The 22,766-nt window shown below is 39.8% G+C and overlaps 5 protein-coding genes across 6 annotated transcripts; 2 read left to right on the forward strand and 3 right to left on the reverse strand.

Annotated features, from left to right (window-relative positions):
- The first annotated feature begins 4,434 nt into the window (after positions 1-4,434).
- On the forward strand, positions 4,435-7,433 carry LOC106418450 (protein NUCLEAR FUSION DEFECTIVE 4-like). Its single transcript, XM_013859164.3, has 3 exons — positions 4,435-4,896; positions 5,504-6,438; positions 6,792-7,433. The coding sequence occupies exons 1-3, from the start codon at positions 4,558-4,560 to the stop codon at positions 7,258-7,260; spliced, it is 1,743 nt and encodes a 580-aa protein (XP_013714618.1). The 5' UTR covers positions 4,435-4,557; the 3' UTR covers positions 7,261-7,433.
- A 922-nt stretch (positions 7,434-8,355) lies between these two features.
- Positions 8,356-10,026, forward strand: LOC106418517 (zinc finger protein 511-like). Its single transcript, XM_013859239.3, has 4 exons — positions 8,356-8,559; positions 8,849-8,913; positions 9,148-9,346; positions 9,509-10,026. The coding sequence occupies exons 1-4, from the start codon at positions 8,434-8,436 to the stop codon at positions 9,902-9,904; spliced, it is 786 nt and encodes a 261-aa protein (XP_013714693.1). The 5' UTR covers positions 8,356-8,433; the 3' UTR covers positions 9,905-10,026.
- A 1-nt stretch (position 10,027) lies between these two features.
- Positions 10,028-11,618, reverse strand: BNAC03G06290D. Its single transcript, XM_048751955.1, has 3 exons — positions 11,392-11,618; positions 10,778-11,284; positions 10,028-10,677 (listed from the first exon to the last, which is right to left on the reverse strand). The coding sequence occupies exons 1-3, from the start codon at positions 11,450-11,452 to the stop codon at positions 10,097-10,099; spliced, it is 1,149 nt and encodes a 382-aa protein (XP_048607912.1). The 5' UTR covers positions 11,453-11,618; the 3' UTR covers positions 10,028-10,096.
- Positions 11,619-11,729: 111 nt separating this feature from the next.
- Positions 11,730-14,116, reverse strand: LOC106430859 (SWI/SNF complex component SNF12 homolog). Its single transcript, XM_013871660.3, has 3 exons — positions 13,905-14,116; positions 12,183-13,664; positions 11,730-12,032 (listed from the first exon to the last, which is right to left on the reverse strand). The coding sequence occupies exons 2-3, from the start codon at positions 13,655-13,657 to the stop codon at positions 11,978-11,980; spliced, it is 1,530 nt and encodes a 509-aa protein (XP_013727114.2). The 5' UTR covers positions 13,658-13,664; positions 13,905-14,116; the 3' UTR covers positions 11,730-11,977.
- A 142-nt stretch (positions 14,117-14,258) lies between these two features.
- On the reverse strand, positions 14,259-17,912 carry LOC106416414 (probable inactive leucine-rich repeat receptor-like protein kinase At3g03770). 2 transcript variants are annotated; one of them, XM_013857286.3, is made up of 6 exons: positions 16,294-17,906; positions 15,974-16,107; positions 15,330-15,576; positions 15,033-15,244; positions 14,823-14,963; positions 14,259-14,728 (listed from the first exon to the last, which is right to left on the reverse strand). In XM_013857286.3, the coding sequence occupies exons 1-6, from the start codon at positions 17,597-17,599 to the stop codon at positions 14,504-14,506; spliced, it is 2,265 nt and encodes a 754-aa protein (XP_013712740.1). In that variant the 5' UTR covers positions 17,600-17,906; the 3' UTR covers positions 14,259-14,503. The 2 variants fall into 2 exon arrangements, with proteins under 2 accessions (XP_013712740.1, XP_022554372.1); XM_022698651.2 differs by having other exon boundaries at positions 14,823-15,244; positions 16,294-17,912.
- Between the last annotated feature and the right edge of the window lie 4,854 nt (positions 17,913-22,766).

Raw genomic sequence — 22,766 nt, forward strand, 5'->3', positions numbered from 1 at the left:
CAAGGAAATTCTCAAAAACAGGGAGTAGACTATTTTGATACTTACGCTCCTGTTACTAAGATTGCATCCATTCGCATATTGTTTGCCCTTGCATCTATTCATAAGTTAGTTGTCCAACAAATGGATGTGAAAACTGCATTTTTGAATGGTGATTTACATGAGGAAATTTATATGATGCAACCTGAGGGATTTATTGTGCCTGGTCAAGAACATAAAGTGTGCAAACTAATTAAATCTCTTTATGGTCTTAAGCAGGCTCCTAAGCAATGGTTTGAAAAATTTAGTAACACTTTGCATGAAAATGGTTTTGTTTCAAACTTTGGAGATACGTGTGTGTTTTCTAAGATGCATGAGCAAGGATATGTTATTATATGTTTATATGTTGATGACATGCTTATTCTTGGCACATCTCTGCAAATTGTTTGTGATACAAAAGTTTTCTTGAGTTCTAAATTTGATATGAAAGATTTAGGTGAAGTTGATGTCATTCTTGGGATAAAAGTTGTAAAAACTGACTCTGGTTTTTCATTAAATCAATCTCATTATGTTGAAAAGATTCTTAAGAAATTTGGATATTGGGATGAAACTAGTGCTAAATCTCCTTATGATTCATCTCTGCATTTGTGTAAAAATAGAGGAGAAAGTGTGAACCAGTCTGAATATGCTAAGATCATGGGAAGTATAATGTATTTGATGAATAGTACAAGACCTGATATTGCATATGCTGTGAGTAGATTAAGTAGATATACTCATAATCCTGGTTCTAATCACTGGACAGCACTTGGTCGTTTAATGAGATATTTGAAAGGAACTCTTGATTGGAACTTATGCTATAGTGGTTCTCCATGTGTACTTGAAGCTTACTGTGATGCTAATTGGGTGTCAGACAATGATGAAGTAAACTCTACCAGTGGTTTTGTATTTACTTTAGGTGGAGGAGCTGTAGCATGGAAATCTACTAAACAATCTTGCATTGCTCGCTCCACCATGGAATCTGAACTAATTGCCCTCGAATTGGCAGGTCAAGAAGCTGATTGGTTGAGAAACTTGCTTGCTGATATCCCAATGATAGGAAGACCATGTCCTTCTGTGTCCATGAGATGTGATTCTCAAGCTGCTATAGCAGTGGCTATGAATGTATTGTATAATGGGAAGAAACGGCATATCCGTATGAGACATAAAGTGATACGCAGCTTAATTGAAGCAGGTGTGATATCACTTGAGTTTGTGAGATCAGGGAAGAATATAGCTGATCCACTAACGAAAGGCTTGTGTGGACGAATGGTCCTGGACACAGCAAAGGAAATGGGATTAACACCTCTTTCAGGTTAGATCATTTTGGATACCCTACCAAGAATTTCATTTATATTTGAGTTCTTGGTTCAAAGTGGTCAAACGAAAAAATGATCATAATCTGATGGCATTTAAAATCTCTTAATGTTGTATGTGGCAGGTTGAGACATATGGTCTCTTAATGAACTTATTCCCGTATGGGGGTGTGAGACAACACACACTTGATAAGTCACCTAATAAGTGTTGAGGTAAATATTGCCTAACTAGATGAGTTGTGGGTTAACTCACTAGAACACTTATGACACAGGGTTGAAAGAACAAGTTAGAAAGAAGAAAAAAAAAAAAAAAAAACGCTTTGTATAGAATTTGCGAAACTCTCAAATTATTTTGTTGATTCAAGTCTGTAAAGGACATCAACTTGTGTTTTTTAGTTTCAATTTTTGTTCTCGAAACATGTGGGGGATTGTTGGGTATGTTTCTACTATTGGGCTTTATTAATTATGAAATTAAGTTTTGTCGTTTCAAACTTTGTTTTCATCGTTCAAGTTAATTGTTTTGATAAGAAATTGTTTTATGAGAAATAGAAGAAGTCAAAGCTTGCGGCTAAATTTTCTGAACGAGCTTCCAAAAGCGTTAACGGAACGTGATTGTGGGGGAGATGGGCAAGGATTTCTCCTGAGCAGTTACGATCTTTTGACTATAAAGAGAAAAGTTTGGAGCTTGAAAGAGGGGCACAATTTGATCATCTCTTCTTCTTTCTCTAAGTTTTCTGGTTTTCAAATTGAGAGTTTCATCTCTCCTGGATTGAGTGCACAATTCAGGTGAGAGCAGAGTTAACCCTGGAGTGACCCGCCTTGGTTATCTTGCACCCGGGATTAGGCGGTTTTTTCGCTCAAGTGCAGTAGATCTTTCTACGGCTCTGCAACTTGTTTTCCTTTGTGTTCTGGTTTCTGAATCTTTTAAAGATTTATTTATAACAAAGAGCGATAAGTGAGACGGTGATACATGCAAAGAATACGAGAGTGTGTATGACAATGGCTGCGCCGCTTGTCTGAAAACCGCCAAACTCAACCACTTTGGTCTTCCCCGGAAGCTGAAACAATACTCCGGGAATCAATACGATGAACAGAAACACCGACATTAACACTGGTCCCCAATTCAACGCCATCTCGATATCTATAAACAACCAAGTTGGTATGTGAAACTACGAGTTAATTGTGGGAGATGTAGCAAGTGGATGTATCAAATACACCCATCACCCATGTGGCCATGTATGTCACTTTATAGAATGCTTGAATCAAGATTGAGATCTTGATGAAACAGTGGCTTGAACCGTAGGACATTAGAAGGTTGCGAGGTGAAGAAAAGAACGATTCTCTGCAGCTACTCGACCGTATCAAAACTATGTATAATAATACTGTCACACTTTATTGAGTGTTTTTTTTTTTTTTTTTTTTTTTGATTAACCTGGAGGGATCTCAACCCCCAGGGGACTAACCCCTCGGCGCGAGGCAGTCCATTTGTTACTATGGGAATTAGATACCCAATTATCTGGTCAAACACTTGGGCATATCTGAGGGGGAGGATCGAACCCGCGGCCCTTAGGACCAACGAATTCGCCTCGCGCCACTCGACCACAAGCGCTTGGTTTTTATTGAGTGTTGTATGTAGCATCTCTTGTTTCTTATATGTTTTGTTAGAAGAGACACTTGGCCTCTTTTTCTTTTGTTGTAAGGCCATTTGCCCTTTGAGAATTGCGATTCTGTCTTTATCAATGAAGGTTCATTTATATTTAAAATAGCGGCAACCCCTGAGTTATTTGAATACAGTATCAAATGGATAAGTTGTGCGAAAATATTTAGGAGACGACATAATTTGCCAGAAAACAAAGAAGATAAAATCAATTCTTGTCCACATAATTTTTGTAACTTATCCATATCCTAGTCAGGCCGTAGCATGTTTAACGCATGTTATTTTATAGCATGTTGGTCTACTCTACAGCTTTTTATATATTTATCTCATATAAGCACACGGGAAAACGGCTCTTCACCGTATTATTATTGATTTACAAATGCGATTCTTGACAAGAAATAGTGTAAACACGTAAACCAATCATATCAGTTACTTGAGTTAATGCGAAATAAGAAAACAGACTCGTGCCAGTTGCAAAGAAGGCATGCATGCATGCAAGTTGCCTTCATATGTTTCTCAAAAAAAAAAATTTATTGCCTTCATATAAATCAACAGAAAAAGACATCATACAAGTTGTGTATAGACATCATTTTTATATTATATATGTAAACAAATATCTTTTACAACATTTTACCTCGCTAAAAGGGGATGGATTGAACTTTAACTAAGCCACAATAACAGCTCCGTGGATTACAAAGTAAGTAGGTCGTTAGAATCAAACATAATAAGCTCTTTCTGTAGAAAGTAGATTGGAAATAATAGTTGAGACGTTATGATCTTTAAATTGATAAGGACACAAGTCACACCATCCATCATGCATTAATTTACAGACGTTATGATTGGATTTCCTTAAATGAAAATAGGGTATGTGTTCCTTGATAAATTTTCAGCAAATAATGATAGCTCATTGATAAATAGGAGTTTAGAACCGTTCATATTTTCTCACATTTATCTCGTTTCTTGTCTCAACTAATTTCAGCCAGAAAAAAAGACAATCGTGATAAGATTCAATTCAACTTATCGGTACTGACAGTGACTTTAAGGTAATTACTTTTCAAGCATCCACTAATGTTCGCTTTCATTATTCAAATTATTCAAATCATACTAGTCGTAATTTATACTCCATTTTTAATAGAAAATTTATAAAACATACTACATACTAAAGACAGACAAGAAATATCAACGTTACTTAAAAAGACCGGACGTAGGCCCGTGGCATTAAAATATTATAATGACCAATCACACAACAATTCTACATTGACTGCTCATGATTATTATCATCGAGCCTTTTGTTTTACAAGTTGTACACGTCTCCCTTATCAACAATAGATCTATATGTTCTAATCATCTTATTTAAATGTAAATCAAGAAACTTAATCACCCTATTACAGTATCTACCCGTCACTGTCTTCTTGTCTTTTTTAATTTAAGACTATAAAGGGATTTAAAACCATATCTAAAAGGCAGACGGATAGACAAAACATATACCCAAAAAAAAAACTTTTTAAAAATTTTTGTTTCTCAGACAACAACAATACCTCACCGATCGTACTTTTGATCTGATTCTTTTCAATGGCGTCAACAACGCGAGAAAAGTTCTTATCTTTCATAAATAACAGATGGCTTGTCTTCGTAGCCGCCATGTGGATACAGTCTTGCGCTGGCAACGGTTACTTGTTCGGTAGCATTTCTCCGGTCATCAAAAGCTCCCTTAACTACAACCAGAAGGAACTTGCTAGACTCGGAGTCGCCAAGGATCTTGGAGACAGTGTTGGCTTCATCGCCGGGTCTCTCTCTGAGAATTTTCCTCTCTGGGTTGCTCTTCTAGTCGGCGCAGTTCAGAACCTCGTCGGTTACGGATGGGTTTGGCTTATCGTCACCGGCCGAGCTCCGGTTCTTCCGTTATGGGCTGTAAGTACTGAATAAAGTTTGACACTTTCTGTTACTGTGTAGGAGAATCTTGCAAAGCGTATGCTTTTGTTGTTGTTCACTTACTCAGAAGTAACTCCATACTATATCCGATTATACGACTTAAATTAAATTAATTTAAACTATTAGAAATTGGTTAGAATCGATTATAATTGGTCTAAATTGATTGAAATTAATTGTAAATCTATTAAATTAAGCAATAATGTTAATACAAGTCCATTAGTTTGTCTAATTGTTTTTGTTTTGTATATCTAATTTTGATAATTCATCAAGATAATTTTATTATTAAATCCAAAACTTAAAATATGCATAGAATAAATCAATAACTAGTTAAGTCTTGATTTGGCATAGCTCCAGATAATCTGTTTAGTCAATAGTTCTTACAAAGCGTCTAACTACTAGCTAGTGGTTTTTTTTACTTTTTTACCAGCTAATGATTTCTTGAACATTGTTGTTTCTCATTTCTCTTGAAAAACTATATTTTACGATGATAATGCAGTAGCTTGGTTGGTTTAGTGGAATAAGTGTTAGAGAATCTCTAAGAACTAGTATATACTGTGCTGACACGACCTCTCTCTTTTAATTTCAGATGTGCTTTCTCATATTCGCTGGGAACAATGGAGAAACCTACTTCAATACAGGGTCACTAGTCTCTGGTGTTCAAAACTTCCCCAAGAGCAGAGGTCCAGTGGTGGGTATCCTCAAAGGGTTTGCTGGACTAGGCGGTGCCATCCTCTCTCAGATATACACAATGATCCACTCTCCTGACCCTGCTTCTATCATTCTGATGGTTGCTGTTGCGCCTGCGGTTGTTGCTGTCTCCCTTATGTTCTTCATCAGACCCGTTGGTGGTCACAGGCAGCTCCGTCCCACCGATGGAGCCAGCTTCACTTTCATCTACGGTGTCTGCATTCTCCTCGCCGTCTATCTCATGGCCGTTATGCTTATTGAAGATCTCGTCGTTGTCAGCCACAACATTGTCACCATTTTCACCATTGTCTTGTTTGTTATTCTCGTTGTACCGGTCTTGGTACCGATCATGACGAGTTTCTTCATGGACTCAAACGGTCCTGTTGATACGGTAGAAGAACCTCTTGTCCCTAAACCGGAAGAAGACCAAGATCCAGGACTGCGGACACCTGACTTGATCTTGAGTGAAGTGGAAGATGAGAAGCCAAGCGATGTGGATTTGCTTCCTGCCTCAGAGAGGCATAAGAGAATCGCTCAGTTGCAAGCGCAGCTGATGCAGGCAGCTGCTAGAGGAGCTGTCCGTGTGAAGGGGCGCAGAGGGCCGCACAGAGGGGAAGATTTCACTCTGATGCAGGCACTAGTGAAGGCAGACTTCTGGCTCATTTTCATCTCCCTGCTCCTCGGTGGTGGTTCCGGTTTGACTGTGATTGACAATCTTGGTCAGATGAGTCAGTCTCTTGGTTATAACAACACTCATGTGTTTGTGTCTATGATTAGCATTTGGAACTTCCTTGGACGTATCTCAGGCGGTTATTTCTCTGAGCTCGTTGTCAGGTTTGTTAAGATCCTCATTTTCATCTGTTTATTGTGCTCTGTGAGCTGAATCTTGAGGATAGAATTAGTGATCGGTTGATTCTGAGAATACCCGAAAGTTTATCCGCTTAGTCTTTGAATCCCCGAAAAATAAGTTTTCTTAAATTCGTCGAGATTTTTGTAGATCTACCGAAAACATCAACAAAAATAATGATTTCTAACTTTTATTAATCAAATTATAAACCGAATACAAATTTAAACATATACGGAAATTTATCCTATTAATAAATATTAAACTAGATAAATTATTTGACATATTTTCCATATATTCTATCTACATCACTCTGTTTCTGATCGAGATACATGATGTGCAGAGACTATGCGTACCCAAGACCAGTAGCATTAGCCGTGGCTCAGGTAGTAATGGCTATAGGAAACGTCTTCTTTGCTTTCGGATGGCCTGGAGCTATGTACATTGGCACTCTCTTGATAGGACTAGGGTACGGTGCTCACTGGGCTATTGTACCAGCTACTGCCTCTGAGCTCTTTGGCCTTAAAAACTTTGGAGCTTTATACAACTTCTTGACTCTAGCCAATCCAGCTGGGTCCCTAGTCTTCTCTGGTATGATTGCAAGCACTATATACGATATGGAAGCAGAGAAACAAGCACACGGGTCTGTTTTTAATCCCGATGATGTCCTTAAATGCGATGGGTACATATGTTACTTCTTGACGTCACTCATAATGTCTGGGTTCTGCATCATCGCTTGCATCTTGAGCTTGATTCTGGTGCGTCGTACCAAGCCTGTTTACACTCAGCTCTATGGCAAGACCCGCGTCTGATATGTTAAGTTGTTTTATATCTGTGTATGATCATGCTCTTAGCTTCTTTATTCTTTGGTTTTGTCTTTGCGGATACAGATGTTTTTATTCTGTGTCAATTTTTGTTGTTGATGTTGTCAATTTTTGTTTGTTGATTTCATTTAAAAAAATTATAAAAATTGAAGTTGTAAGGATTTGAACCAAAAAAAAATAAAAAAAAAATTGAAGTTGTAAGGAAGGAAAATATTGAGATTCTATACAAAGTATATTTAAATATATTATGTAATCAAATTTTTGTGAGATGGGCCTTTATTTTATTTTTGCAAAAAATTAACCAACTTTATATTCGTCCTCCCACATTGGAAGAAGCAGAAATAATAGAGTCTCATATATAGCTAAGAAAACAATAGTTGAGTCGCCGAGCTTAGTAACGCAAGCTTGTCATCCTAGTGGAGGCTCTAAAGGTAATTAGCACAGTTGGGATCTCTATGTCGGCCCCGTGAGAAGAGTTACCCCAAGGTCCCCCAAGCCTGTTCCAAGCCCTGAGCCTGCGCATCGTAACACTGTTTCACTTAGGCTGCGTGCGGGAGTGTTGGGTGAGCCGACAAGTCCCTTATCCGAGTCTAATAAACAGGGCCACAGGGGCTGTGGGCTTTCGGTAAGCGAAGCACGCAAACAGGTTCGTAACACTGTTTCAACCACGGTATCTCACTTAGGCTGCGTGCGGGAGTGTTGGTCCCTGATCCGAGTCTAATAAAGAGAGATGTGTGGGCTTTGGGTAAGGAAGAGGCAAACAGGCAAATCATTGTGAACGTACCAAGAAACTCTCACGGAGAGATGACAACTGTACTAATTACCTTTTTTGTTCTTTATTAAATTTTAAGTAAATCAACAATGGAGACTTCTTTTCAAGCATTACCTAAACCAATTTAGGTATAAATAAGAAAGAGGCCGATACTATGTTTAGGCTCTTAACTTTTTTGATTCATTGAACTTGAGTTATCAAAATTGGACCAATCAAATTAAGTTTGGTGTTGTTTTAGCACAAATAACTCGGCTTATAGGTAGTTTAATTTAATTTAATTTTATTATAGCAATGGGCCTTAGTTGGGCCGGAGCCGAGCAAATGTTCAGTTTGGTGAGACGAAAACGAAGTTAGTTTGAATTTACACTTGAGAGCTAACGGGGAGGGCGATGGCTATGGGGATGGCGGTGGGGGAGTTAGGCTTTCCGTACTGGAATCCTCTCCGGCGAAGGTTTCCTCCCGATTCTCCTTTCTTCGCTTCCGGAAACGTCGAGCGCGAACTACTCGCTAAACAGGTACGGAACGTACTCCTTGTGGCTTCTGAATCGGATGCTGTTCTTAGGTTATAATAATACTCTACCATGATCCGATGTTCAATCTAATTTAGCTTATCGTTTACTCATTGATGATGATGATGTTATTCGTATTAGCTTTGGCTGGAAGAAACTTTCAATTTTTGGTCTTCTAAGTTTGGATTTCATCTCATTGTTCTATTTCGATTTTGATGAACCGTTTAGCATATTTGTCATCTACAAAATTATATGCTTGCAAGAGTTGAGTTCTAAGGAGGATTTGAATATGCAGGTGGCTTTGGACTTCACAGAAGATGAGATCACCAATCTGCAAACTATAGTGGAAACGGAAAGCAGGTTTTTTTTTTTATTACTATTCTATTCACTGATGAGCTCGTTGGCTGTGATTGTTTTATCGTTTTAGTAATGTAAAGAATTGATTTTTCAGATTACATTGTTTTTTTAGTGACCAGTAAAAAATATAGCAATTGTTGTTTTTTTTCACTGATCAAGTTCATGTAGACTAGTTTCATTTTCAAATTTGGTTTACAATTCTCCGCAATGGTCATGAGCTTTGATTGTTTTGAGCAGAAGAATCTCCTGTCCCATTGTTGGCTGCCCTGAGCGTCTGAAGTCTCTGGATAATTTTGAAGATCACTATAAGACACGGCACACTGCGTCTTGTTCAGTATGCTCAAGGGTCTACCCTACTTCTCGCTTACTAAGTATCCACATCTCCGAAGCGCATGACTCTTTCTTTCAAGCTAAAGTTGCTCGTGGTTATGACATGGTATGCACTTATCTCCTTGTGTAGCGTTTTGAGGCAGAGTTATCAAACTGTAGTGACTGTGATAGCGCTCCTGTCATTGTTTTATATGGATGGCTTTTAACCTTCACCTGATATCCAATCCTGAATCTTCCTTTTTATGCTCTCATGAACATAATTTTGCAGTACGAGTGCCTCGTGGAAGGGTGTGGATTGAAGTTCAAAAGCTACAAAGCACGGCATCGCCACTTAATTGACAAACACAAGTTCCCAACGACGTTCGAATTCTTCAAGAGGACCCAACTCTCTAAGAAGCGAAGAGAGAAACTCCAGAGGCAACGTGTACCAAAGCTGAAGCACGAGGAAGACAAAGAAGAAGCTTCGTCAGATGCCATGGAAGTGGAAGACAAAGCCAGTCTTGACGGTCTTGTCTCAGCACTGTCCACGCTCACCACCTCAGACACAACTCCTTCGAATGTCAGCTTCGGGAGACGCCATGGTCGTGGGCTGACCTTTGTTCCACGCTCTGTTCATAGGGAAAAACCAACCAACTCTTCGTCTACACCCGGGTCAAAGACTTAACTATGGTCTTATGGTTCCTCCTAGTCTAAGGCTTATGTAAGATGGTGAAGAAAAAAATTTCTTTCTCTACTAACATTGTTAACGTTTGAGTGAGTCTATGAAGAATGCATTTGAGTACCAAACGATATAAATCAATGTGTTCACATCTCCTTGCGAAAAAAAGTGTTTATGATCTCTCTCAAACAGATTCAATCAGAGAACTGCAACATACAACAAAGCGAAAACAAGTAGCAGCCATGTGGGTTTTAACGAGGCTGTTCCACTAAGAGGATGCACAATCACTTCATCAATCACAGGTCCACAAAGAACATCCTCTTTTGTTATTGTAACAGAGTAGCTGGTGAAACTTATCTGCGCTGCAGCTTTGTCTGCTACAAACACTAACCCAAACTTCTCACCGGAGCCAGTCCCATTGCTCTGCAATGTGAAGTTCTGAGCTGCGGATCCAGCTTCGACACCGACCAAGAAATTTCCTATGCACGCATCGTTGGCATCTCCTAATGTAAATGTGAGGTTGTATCTCGAACCTTCACTTGTGTCTGTTGTTGCTGTCTGTATGCCTGATGGAGTTGTGTCAGCCAGAATTTCTATCGCAGCTTTGCCTTCTGGGACATGGAAGTGCTCCGAGTCTATGTATCTGACTGTTCCTATGACAGACCACTGCGTTAATGCTGACTGGATCAGACTTGGTACTGCGTCAATCAGAACTCCCTCGGTTGAGTTTGGTAAGAAACCCGGTCCAGATTCAAATCCACCATTGGTTAAGAGGTTACCTACACCAACAAAATCAGAATCAATGAATCTATGCAACTATGAATTCAGCTATAGCAGTCTCTGATTTGATGACTTGAGAAAGAAGAGAAAGTAACTTACCACTGTCCTGATCCAGTGTTACACCAACAGTCTTGATGAGCAATGTGTCAACGATAGGCCAACATGTGGAGTTTGATTCAGAATCTATAGTCTGGCTTTCAAGAACTAAGTTGAGAGGCTCACTATTCCCCCATTTACCCAAGTTATGACTGTAACTCTGCCACGGAACCTTACTGTAGTTCTGCCTGTAAGAAAAAACCGCATTGCTGTCTGGCCCTGAGACACTGAGACCAGAAGAGCTGGAACAGTTCTCGCCTCCTGGGATCAGCGCAAACGTGAGGATGTAGTTCAAATCATCGCCTCTGGCAATGAATGTTTGATTGATCTTGCCGTCTTCACCGAGCTGAACCGCGTGTCCAGAATCAGGCAGGTCAGGTGAAGTAACATATTGTACCGTTCCTTGGAATGTCCATCCAGGGAGTGTAGTGTTCTGATCCAGCAACACGAACGCGCCATTTGAAGATAAGTTTAATGGTGGAGATTCGAAGTCTGGATTTTCCAGAAAATCTGCGTATCAAAATGTACAAACTTTTAGTTTATCAACACAATGACATGTATACTACAACAGATCCTGTAGAAATAGAAATACTTAAGCATTTGAGGTTTCAATGTACCTGAAGAGGCGCAACTAGAAACGAGAAGCAACAAGAAAATTCTGTGAAACCAAATGGCCATTTTGCTTCAGACAAAACTTTGAATGTCAACGCTTCTTGGATCAAGATCAAGTGATTGTGTCTTAGTAAATTATAAGTATAAAAGAGAAGAATGATGCTGTAATCTTTGACAAAAGAGAATGATTGATGTTGTATCATGTGTTAAGCTGGCATACATTTGACCATTCATTATAAAACAAAACTGAATGTACTTGGCATCTATTTTACACAATACTAAAGCTTTAACAAAATCTTTATCGAGTCTGGCACATTTTATCAGAATATAAATAAGAATTGACTAAAGTCAAAGCTACAAATTAAAGCTAGATCATAAATACTAATGTTTCACCATTCAAAAGATTACAATACACTACTACTTTCCTTTCAAACCAGATTGATCTTGTTTCATTATACAAAAGATTACAATACAATACTACTTTCCTTTTAAACCAGTTTGATCTTCAACACTTCTTTTGAAAGAGCTCAAACAGCTGAATAGACTTCTACCTATGGTACCCAGCAAGTAAACTCACCAGCTCCCTGGCCCCTAGTTCCCAGCTGCTGGCCTCCGGTTCAAGTAACGTATCACTGCATCTTCGACCCTGCAACATTTCATAATTCAGAAACCTATCATCAATGAATGCACTTTCATAACTGTAGTACATATAATTCGAGTGAATTTAAGAGCCTAGAAACCTGTTGTCAAATAAAAATACAAACTAGAAACAAGAGTGAGCAGATGATGAGCTTACCAAGGTTGGTTGAAGAAGTCTGATCCACGCTCTCTCTCAGCATTTCGACTGGCTTCTCCCGCTACAACCTTCAGATCCTTGCTCTGCGATTCCATCAGCGCGTTTACGAATTCAACTGGTGATTGGCTGAACCCCAAGAAAAATGCCCTTCTCCTCCTATGCTCATGGATCTTCCTTATGGCTGCACATATCGCTTCATCACAAGCCTCAATCTCTTTATTCTTCTCTGCCTTAGCCAACAAGTTGTTCAAGTCCCTTTGGATAGTGACGGGTACATCCACTAGGACATCGTAACACGCTGATACGGCCGGGCTACTTCCTGACAGCTTGATCTTGTGTTCCAAGTGAATCGGTGGTGGAGGTGACAAGTGATGAGATAACTTCTGAGAGACCATTGTGAACTTCAACTTCTGTTCCCCAAAAACTTTCTGAAGTGCAGCGTCGCAGTTGAAGAAAGAAGGGTCGTTTGGGCTCTGCAGTTTCCTCGCCTTGACGTAATGCCAAATCGCAGCGATGATTCTTGGCCTTGTCTCAACCTCAATCCCGAGAACATCCATCAATGCAGTAGAGAGCTTGAACTTTTCAGGGAGGTAGTTCATCTCCAACCGAATAGTAGCTGCAAACTCCTGATTCCCTTTCCTCTTTATCTCAAACCCTTCCTGAGGGGCAGGTGAACGAGAGTTCTCCCATGTGATCAACGGGCTATCAGGGTACAGCCTCTGATCAAGGCTAACTTGTACCTTCTTGAAGAAAGACGAGAACTTTGGAAGCAATGGGTTAGCTTTCTCAACAAAACCTGGCTGGTCCGGATCCACCCCATCTTCCAAGATCCTACCAACGATTTTAAGAGTCCATGTTGGAGGGTCAGCGTTTGGATTGTTGTTTTGGTTAGCATATGTGTTGAACACGTAGACCCTAAGCGTCTTCTGTACGCAAGGAGGGTTCTTGAGAGCCTCCTGGATGTCAACCTTCTTTCTACTCAACGCAGCATCAACACGAGACTCGAACTCAAGAAGCTGCGTGTATAAGGCAGACTCAGGCAAGATCGCCGCCACACGTTCCTGCAAAGACTTTTCGGGAAGCTTCTGTTTCTTCTTCCGTGGAGCAGGAGTTAACTCCATTGTTCTCATGGGGGAGATAGTGTTGTTAGGGAAACCAGAAGGAGGTCTCATTAACCTCTTCACGTTTGAACTAGTTCCAGGAGTGGTCATAGAAGGCGAAGAAGACTGACCCAACCCAACAATCTCCTGGGGGGCTTGAGCTTGGTTTATCCCCATGCCCGCTTGCATCTGTGCATGAACTTTAGACTGTGCTTGAGCCATGGCCTGAGCTTGAGTGAACTGAAACGGAGCTTGAAAGTTAGTTGCCATATGAGACTGAGCAAAGCCTCCAGGGACAGACGCAGAGGGCATCATCCCAGGGCTCCTGAACGGCGAAGGCGCAGAGCCTTGAGGATTATTGTTGTTACCAGACATCGGTGTCCTGTAAAATTCAGAATAAAATAACACTTTTTTGAAAAATCTGCTTAGAACCACGTAAAGAGAAGACCTTTACTAATGATTTTCCAGTAAACATCTTCAGTATCGATTAATCTAACAATTGAGATGAATGCAGACGCGATAGATCAGCTACCAAGACAGATCGGGAGGCTAAAACCCTAATTTTTTTCAAAGTTTGATGCACAGTTTAATGAGTAAGAATTGATCCCAAGAGGTTATTTACCAAATGTGACGAGACGAAAAGAAGAAGATTCGCAGCTTTGTTTCTTCTTCTGAATCTTCTTCGCCGGTGTTCCGCCGCTTCTCAGTCGAGAAAGGAAATAAATTGTTCACCGGAGATATTTTATTTATAAACCGTGTTCAGACCCGACCCGACCCGTAATTTCAGAGCCCACAGCGACTGTTAAATGTTTGAGACCATTGGGCCTTTGGCCCAATTTAATATACTTTTTCGTCGATTGTAATGGCTTTTTTTTTGTTCTTGTGGATTACAAACCCGGTTGAACCGAACAATTAACCGGTTACTCGTAGATTTTCCGCTTTATGATCCGGTCCAATTTTCAGAACACTGATAAAATTACTTGTAACCAATTAACATTTGATAATATGGAAACTATAATAGTTATGGTACATAATTAGACATTTTCTCCTACATGAGTTTTACCTTGTTTTCGAAGATTGAGAACTGAGAAGTTCTCTCCACCTACTACAAACTCAATATGATTTTTTTTTACTCGCGAAAACTTACTTTTTCAATGATAAACCAAACTTATAAAACTTTACAACTTTGAAGACTGAAAACTAAAAACTTATCAATCAGATTCACAAGGACGTGTCAGATTTGCGTTCAGCGTCAGCGGCAGACTGCATTTGAGCTGCGTACTGCAAGTTCCATAGAACATCTTCAAAGGAAGGTCTTGCCGAAGGTTCAAGCAAAACGCACTTGTTGGCTATTGAGATGGCAATAGCTAAAGACTCCTGCGAACTAGTTGTTAGCACCGTTGGATTCACTATCTTCTGTCTACCGTCTTGGCTCCCAAATGACGTCTGCCAAAAACGTTAACATATATCACAACTAACACTTACGTTTCAGTCAAATAAAAAATGATAGAATGTTACTACTAGTATCTCTCGTTGTTACCATTTCGTTGAGAAGAAAGGCCTCTCCTTTTGTAGTGGGCAACGGTCCTACGAGAGATTCCAGAAGTACGAATCCAAAGTTGTACACATCATCCTCTCGTTTAGCCACGTTGTACTTTGACTTATGTCCTTCTGACTTTATCTGCAAAGTTGAGTCCTGACTTATTAGTATCAAAGAAAAGAATACAAACTTAAGATAAAAAGAGCAAACCTCAAGCTTTTCGTTCTCTTCAGTGATGGCAGATACTCCATAATCACTAAGCTTAGCAATCTTGTGTCCATCCAACAAAATGTTATTCGTCTTCAGCTGATTGTTGAAGGAGCCAGGCATAACACCGGTGTGAAGAAAATGAACTGCCTTTGCTATCTCTATCAGAATCGCTAGTCTATCTGGCCACGTTAGGATCTTCTCCGGACAAGACTCTACAAGATTATAACAACACTGAGTTTCTAAGTACTTATCAGATCAAGTTTTAACTTTTGAGTTTACTAAATATGTCAAGCTGACCTGATAGATGTGCACGGTAAGTCCCCTTGGGCATGTACTCGTATACAAGGTAGAGTACGGTCGCTGCAGGCTCGTATTCTCCGTTGGTTTGAGTGCAATGATGGCCTAAGAAGCCAAGGAGATGAGGATGGTTGAGCTTAGACATCCAGTCTAAGTGACTTCTGATACTTTGGCTAGAGAACTTTTTTGATAAGACCATACATCTTATAGCTACGGAACTTCCATTTTCTAACGTTCCTCTGTATAGCTGCAAAGAAAACAAAACAAGCAGTGTCAACCAAATGGACGATGATGAGGCTATTGCGTTAGATGAACTAAGCATGGGATTTTGGACCGAACCGAAATTTTGGTTAACACGGTACTTTGGTTAGAAGTTCGGTTAGATTCGGTAGGTTCTTTTAAAAAAGAAATAATAATTACCCAAGTCATACCAAAACCCGAACCAAATTTATCTAAATTTTTAACAAACTAAACCAAAATCTAACTGAAATCAAAAGCTTTGGCAGGATTTTCAAAAACCGAACTAACCAAAAAACTGAATGTGAATTCGGCAAGATTTATGTTGAACCGAACTAACCGAAAACCAAACTACCCGAACCGAGTAACCCAAACTAACCGAACCCCCAAGCCTAAGTGAACCACACCTTTCCAAGGGAGCCTTCACCTAAGAAACGTGATGAATCGAAATCATCTGTGGCTTCCTTTAACTCTTCAAAAGAAAACGACCTGCATGAGGGCACACCTTGTGCAGCTAGCTTTGCTGTTTGAGAGATTAACCCTGCAAGACCATAACGTGCAAGGACATTAAACTCATGAAAGATAATTAATAGCAAGAAGAGAAAGTCTATATTCCACTCGTACGAATGTTTCGGGCCTAGAGGATTAGGGGCTTCGGCGGCCCTGAACATCCTGGTATTATTAAAAAAAAAAAAAAAAGTCTACATTTTGAGTCAAAGCTACTCACTTGCACTAGCAAGAACTTGAGAAGAGAGACTGGTCTGTGTATTATTATCAGTCACAGCCTTAAGCCTAGCTTGAGGCACTGACTTGTCTTTTGAACAACAACACGAGCGGCGCTTTGTGCATAACATGAGTAGTCCAAACGCAAACAAAACAAGAACTAGAACAGCTCCACTAACCACAGCAACTAAAGTCCCAATCTTTCTACTTTGGAACCCTTTCCTCTTAGCTTCAGCCTCTTCACATAACAGTTCCTGATGCTGCTCATGAACTCCATTTATAGACAAACAGTTCCCACCGAGCTTAACAACTCTCTCACCAGAAGACCCTCCCAAGCAACCAGGAATCGTCCCAACCAATCTGTTATTAGACAAATCCACGAACCCAAGTTTGCCTCCACATGTCAGATCAACCGGTAGCTTCCCGCTCAGCTTGTTAGACGCCAAGTCTAAGTAACTAATGTTAGCCAATGAGAACAAGAACCGAGATGGAGCTCCAGTGAGTTGATTAAACGACAAGTCAAGATGCTGAAGCTGAGACAAACCGTCAAAACATCTGGAAACTTCGCCAGAGAATGAGTTCTTGCTCAGTAGAACAGTAACCAAACTCTTAGGCAGCAGAGGTAGCTCAGAATCAAACCGGTTCTCTCTTAGATCCAGCATATGGAGATGATCTAACTTACTAAGATCAGGCAACTCACCAGAGATCTCATTGTGGGACAGAGCAAGAACAGTGAGATTACTCAGCGAGTTCAACGCCTCGGGAACGCTGCCGTTTAAGTAGTTTCCATCAAGGATCAGACTCTGAAGCCTAACCAATCTTGAAACATCAGGAGGGACGGAACCAAAGAGGTAATTCGAGCTCAAATCCAAGGACTCGAGCCAACACAAGCGATGGATCTTCCCTGGGAGCTCACCAAAGATGCCTAGAGAGACTAAGGTGAGAGACTTCAAGCTCGTGAGCCTCGTCAGCGTCGTGGCGAAGGAATCTATCAAGAAGGCTTTGGAGAGAGTGCGGTTCGGGAGGGGAGATCCATGGAACATAATACCAGCTGGTTTTGAAAGCTTGTCTCCCATGACTTTAAGCTCTGTGACGGAGTTGCCTTCGCAGGAGATGCTCATGTGGGGAGTTGGAGGGATTTGGCATAAGTCTCCGTAGTAGCTTCCCCAAGATTCGAGAGCTTTGGGGGATTCTAGATGTTTTCTGAGCTGGTAGAGGACTTGGGTCTGAGAGTTTTGAAGCTGGTGGGTGTTTTGTAAGAACAGGGCACATGAGAGAAGGAGTAAAGGTAAGACCTTTGAATGAGCCATGATGAGTTAGCATAAAGGAGACAAAACCCTAGAAGGAGAAGCAGATTTGGAGACACATCACACACACAATGTCTGCAAAGACTCTGGAGACAATGAACTTAACTCAGAGAGGTTAAGGAAGTGAGGACAAATGGAGGAACCGTGGATGAGAGAGAATGTTTGGTTGTCGGATTAACACATAGACTGGAAAGCTAAGAGAAGAAGGTGATAAGGACATTAAAGACAGAGAGGTGAGACAGCATTAATGGTGGCTTCTGTGATCTTTATAACTGAGAAGACTTGACAAAAAGAGAGATTAGAAAGAATCTTCTTCTTCTTCTCTTTAGGAAAGGAGGAGTAAGTTGAGAGTGTGGGTCACACCAGAAACAAAAAATGTGCACTCAATTTGATGAAAGTTTGTTACTTTAATGAGCAATTTGGTCTTGATTTCACCTTTCTCTTTAGTGTAAAACAACAGTAATAAAACAATGTTAACTTGGACCAGAGAAAATAAAATGATCTTTGAATTTTAAATTTGGTATTAGATAGAGTATGATTGTTGTATGGATGATAATATGTTTACTAATTATATATAATATGTAAAAATGCAGTGTGGAACTTTGGTTGACTGACTCATGGAAGCAGTCCTGCATCATGGAAGATGCCGTGACACATGTGTGGTGATTAGATTCCATGTCTTTTGCTAATTCACCGAACTGCCCTTCTTATACGATACCAAATACATGACAAAAAGAAGCTTTTGCTTAAACGGAACAATTCAGTAGAAGTAGCTTTCGTTGAAGGGCAAATGTGACCATAGATAATATCATTTCTAAACATACAATAGTATTTCTAGAAAGATAATTCCATCAGTGACCTAAACCACAAATCGACCATGTTTAAACTGTTGTGTAGACCAGAGTCTAGACTTGGAGCGTTATAAGGGTCAAGTGTGTATTTTCATTGCAGGTAAAGGTAGTACTGATTATGCTTTGTTTAAAGGTTAAAGGGAAAACAACAATGGTTGAATCCCACTTTAGTGGGCCCCACGTGTAGATCCCACTGGTCTGACCCTCAAAGACCGGACCATCATATTAATTAACTTTTTGTCTCTCATGCCTAAATTAAATATATGAAAATTAATATGTTTGAAAATTACTAATAAGAACTAGGTATTACACCATGTTCGTTTACGTGTCGCGCGACTTGCGACATGCGACCAATCGCAGGTCGCATGTTACGTGACAGCAAAACGAACAACAAACTGCGACCTGCGATCAGTCGCATGTCGCAAGTCGCAGGTTGTTGTTCGTTTTGATGTCGCGCGACTGATCGCGCGACCAGTCGCGGGTTCCCATTCAAGTCGCCCGAAAAAACAGCGACTAAAAATTAAGAAAATTTTGATCGCGCGACTGGTCGCATGTCGCGCGACACGTAAACGAACATAGTTTTAGTCGCAGGTCGCAGGTTTAGTCGCAGGTCGCAAGTCGCAGGTCGCGCGACACGTAAACGAACGTAATCTTAGTCGCAAGTCGCAGGTCGGAGGTCGCGCGACACGTAAACTAACATGACGAATATCAAAATGAGACTTTTTTTTTGACGAATATCAAAATGAGACTTAACACTGCAAAACTGGGGTTTAAGACAGAGGACGCTTTAGAGGAGGAAGATAAGACAAACCAGAAGACTCCATGGAATGGGAATGACAGAGCATGTGAGATGAAGAGACCTGGATATTAAGATACTACCATTTAACACTAGGACAACCTTTTCTGGGACCAGTTACGGTTTTGGTTTTGGAGAAGAAACAAGCAAAACATCAACATCGCATTCTAACCAGAAACCAAAAATGTTTCTCTCCAAACTTGTCTTAGTTGTCTAGAGAACAGAAATGATATCTTCGAGATAAGAAACGATCAGAAATTTGCGGAGTCCACAAGAATCTGGGGTTTGTTGAGTTTGTTCACTAATTTTCCACTGCTTATTGCATTTTACAAGTTTACAAGCTGAGGGATTAAAAATAACTAACCTTACCAATGTTCATAAGGTGTCATTTGAACAAGACTCCAAGTATGAGATCACGAGATCAGTTGTGTATAGATGGTCACACGGGAAACGATCTGGAAATACTATTGATGAAAAGAGTGTACCTGTGTATAGATGATTGTGAAGTGGCACCAACAAGCTACCTAGAGTTTTGAAACCATGCTTTTGCTCCTTAGATGAAAATAAGTACCTCGGTCAAAACGTTTTGAATGTAGTGATTATAACCGGGTGGTGCATATAATTAATCTGAGTAATGAGGAAGATCAACATCATGATGCAAATACTTTCGGTTTAAACTTCAAAACAGAGAAGTTATAGTACTTTCTAGTGAAACACCTTGGATTGAGTAGAGAGCACACTACTTGTGACCAACGCTATGGGATTGGTGGTGGGTATCTAGCATGAAAAACAGAGAACAACTCATCATCATAATTATATAAAGAATCAAACATCCTTAAGAACAAGGAAACAAGTATGCTTACTCAGTTAACTTATTCCGCACAATATACCGTTTTCTGTTAAATTGGCTGAAACAATATAGAAACTCAGTGAAAATCACACATATGTCTCTTAATGAGCAAGGGATGATCATCAACGACCAAGGAAAGTATTCACAAACTGCTGTTCCTCGCGAATCCCAAGATCATCTAGCAAACTCTCAAGTAACCATGCCCCATCATCTAAACCACAGAAACAAATGTGTCTAATGAACTAAAACGACAAGTTACCATAGTGTTTGCTCCTTCGTCCCAGACCTAGCCATTATGCATCACACTTCTGCTTCTTAAAACGATACTAAAGGGTACCGATTCAATTTTTCAGGCCCACGAATCCACTATCATCAGTAATATGTCTAACGGGCTTTGGTTTATTGCTACTCAGTGTAAACTTTCTTTTCTTTCCTGCAATCCATAATTGTAGAGAAAAATATGTACTTTTTTTTTTATGTGGGTTTAGCCGTTTAGGCATTTAAATCTAAAGGCTAATCTTGTTGGTAGTTATCGTGGTAGTTAATTTAATCGATGAAATGAATAACGCTTTTTCGATAAGATCATAATTTGGTTTTATTATGAGAAAAGTATGCAACAGTACTACCCACAATCGCTTTTTAGAGCAGCATACCAACTTTGAATATTAACTTAACACATATATATGCTCAAAAGCAAAAGAAAACTTTCTGTGATTAGGAGAACATTATGTGGCCCATTTGTACAAATTCGAATCTCAAATTTCAATAGATTGGAGATTATCGCATGGTTAGTGAAGGCAATGGATTAGTCATTTTGCTTTAAGGTAAGACTAAATGTCTTTTTGAAGATTAACTTTAGATCATTAGAGACATGATATTTGCTTGCGCCGTGGACCATTAAGATTGAAGCAAACCAATTCATTAAATATTTAATCTCTGCCCCAAATATGAATTTGAAATATTTCATTACACGTATAATCAATTCATGCTTGTCTTCTGGTATCCTTTTCAAATTCAAAACTGAAAAGGTCACAAGGCCTAAGATGTTGGGTGCAAGTTGTTTTCCTTTTGGCACCTTGATCATTTTTCATCGCCTTTCTTTGCTTACACTGTCTTAATTACGAAGAAAAAATGTGAGGATTTGATTTCTGAATATTTTATATGTGTTTGATGTCTCGACGAGTAGTGTTTTATAAACAAAATAAGTTGGATATTTTTACACAATTATATAATATCGCACTTGTTAAAAAGGAATCAAACATGTAAGTTTCACGTGGCAGCCTGGATCACGGGATCTTTCGGCGACATGAACCTCCAAACTAGATGAATCACGTTTTTTTTTTTTTTTTTTTTTGTTAATCAGGATGGGTTCGGACCTTCGGCCTTAATCCCCCCCTGAACCCGGAACCAGCCTACGTCTGTACCCTCCAGGGAGCCTAAGTCATTCTGTGGCCGGGGCTCGAACTCGTGATGACGGGCACCTCAGCCGAGGTTCTTTTACCATCAGACCACGAGGCCCGGTTAATCACGATATTTTGGTCAGCTCGTTTTCATGCAAGGGTCCTAAAATAATTAACATATTATTTGATTGAGCTCAGCTCATACGAGCATGCGGCATGTCGTCAATTCAGATACAGCTAGATGTGGGCAGCATCCAGTAAAGCAAAATAGTCATATCTAGATAGACGTATTGCACGAGTGAGTACTGTTAATGGTTGATAAGGAGTCAACCTTATGACGAGTCTCGTCTTTGCCGTACGTACGACTACCGAAGGTATATGGTCCTCTATATCCCTTATATATCTCCACCGACTTCTCTACCACACTTGATAACATTCCTTTCATCATCCTCCAAAGATCTCACTTACATCACTTCTATATCTCTTCTTGCATTTAATTTTAATCGCCCAACGATTTTATTACTATGATCTGTATTCTACTCGAGTCACATCGTCCACGACAAAAACACAAGAGTAATAATTGTGAAGATATTTATCTGATTATAAAACTATTGGTTATTTTGGCATGTCACATATAATTTAAAAAAAAACACCATTAATTCACTGCGATGCATCTAACATAAGGCCAAAAGACACATGGCCAAATATCGCAATTTAATACCCAAACAATATAAAATAGATAGATACCAAAAAAACATAGCCTGAGACATTTAGCTGGACTGGGATTGTAGCTGGAGGAGTAAACAAATGAGTATGGACTCATTGAACAAATCAACAAAACAAGTAAATACTGTTTCGATTTGATGAGTTTCTATATTACCAAAATCAACAATGTCGGTATAGGAGCTCCAGCTGGAGTGTCCGCCCCTGGGTTCGAGCCTTGGCCACTGCGGAATTTACATGTGGGCTGCAGCATCCGAGACCGAAGACCGTTACACGGTGAGCCACATGGTGACGCCCTGGCAGCGTACATGCTCACTTCGGTCTCTAGTCTGGACCACCTCGGTGGGACCAGGATATTCGGTTAGCAAAAAAAAAAAATCTAACAATGTCTTAACAGTTCTATCTAACTTTCCTTTGTGTACCACACTCCAATATTATTCCACTTCTGCCTTATTTCCCAGCTAATATTTACCTAAATTTGATATGAACTAGTTTTTTAAAACTGCCAATTGTAAGAAAGCTAATATTGTTTGTATGCATTTATATAGAA

Source organism: Brassica napus, chromosome C3, assembly GCF_020379485.1.
Source record: "Brassica napus cultivar Da-Ae chromosome C3, Da-Ae, whole genome shotgun sequence".
NCBI classification, from domain to species: Eukaryota; Viridiplantae; Streptophyta; class Magnoliopsida; order Brassicales; family Brassicaceae; genus Brassica; species Brassica napus.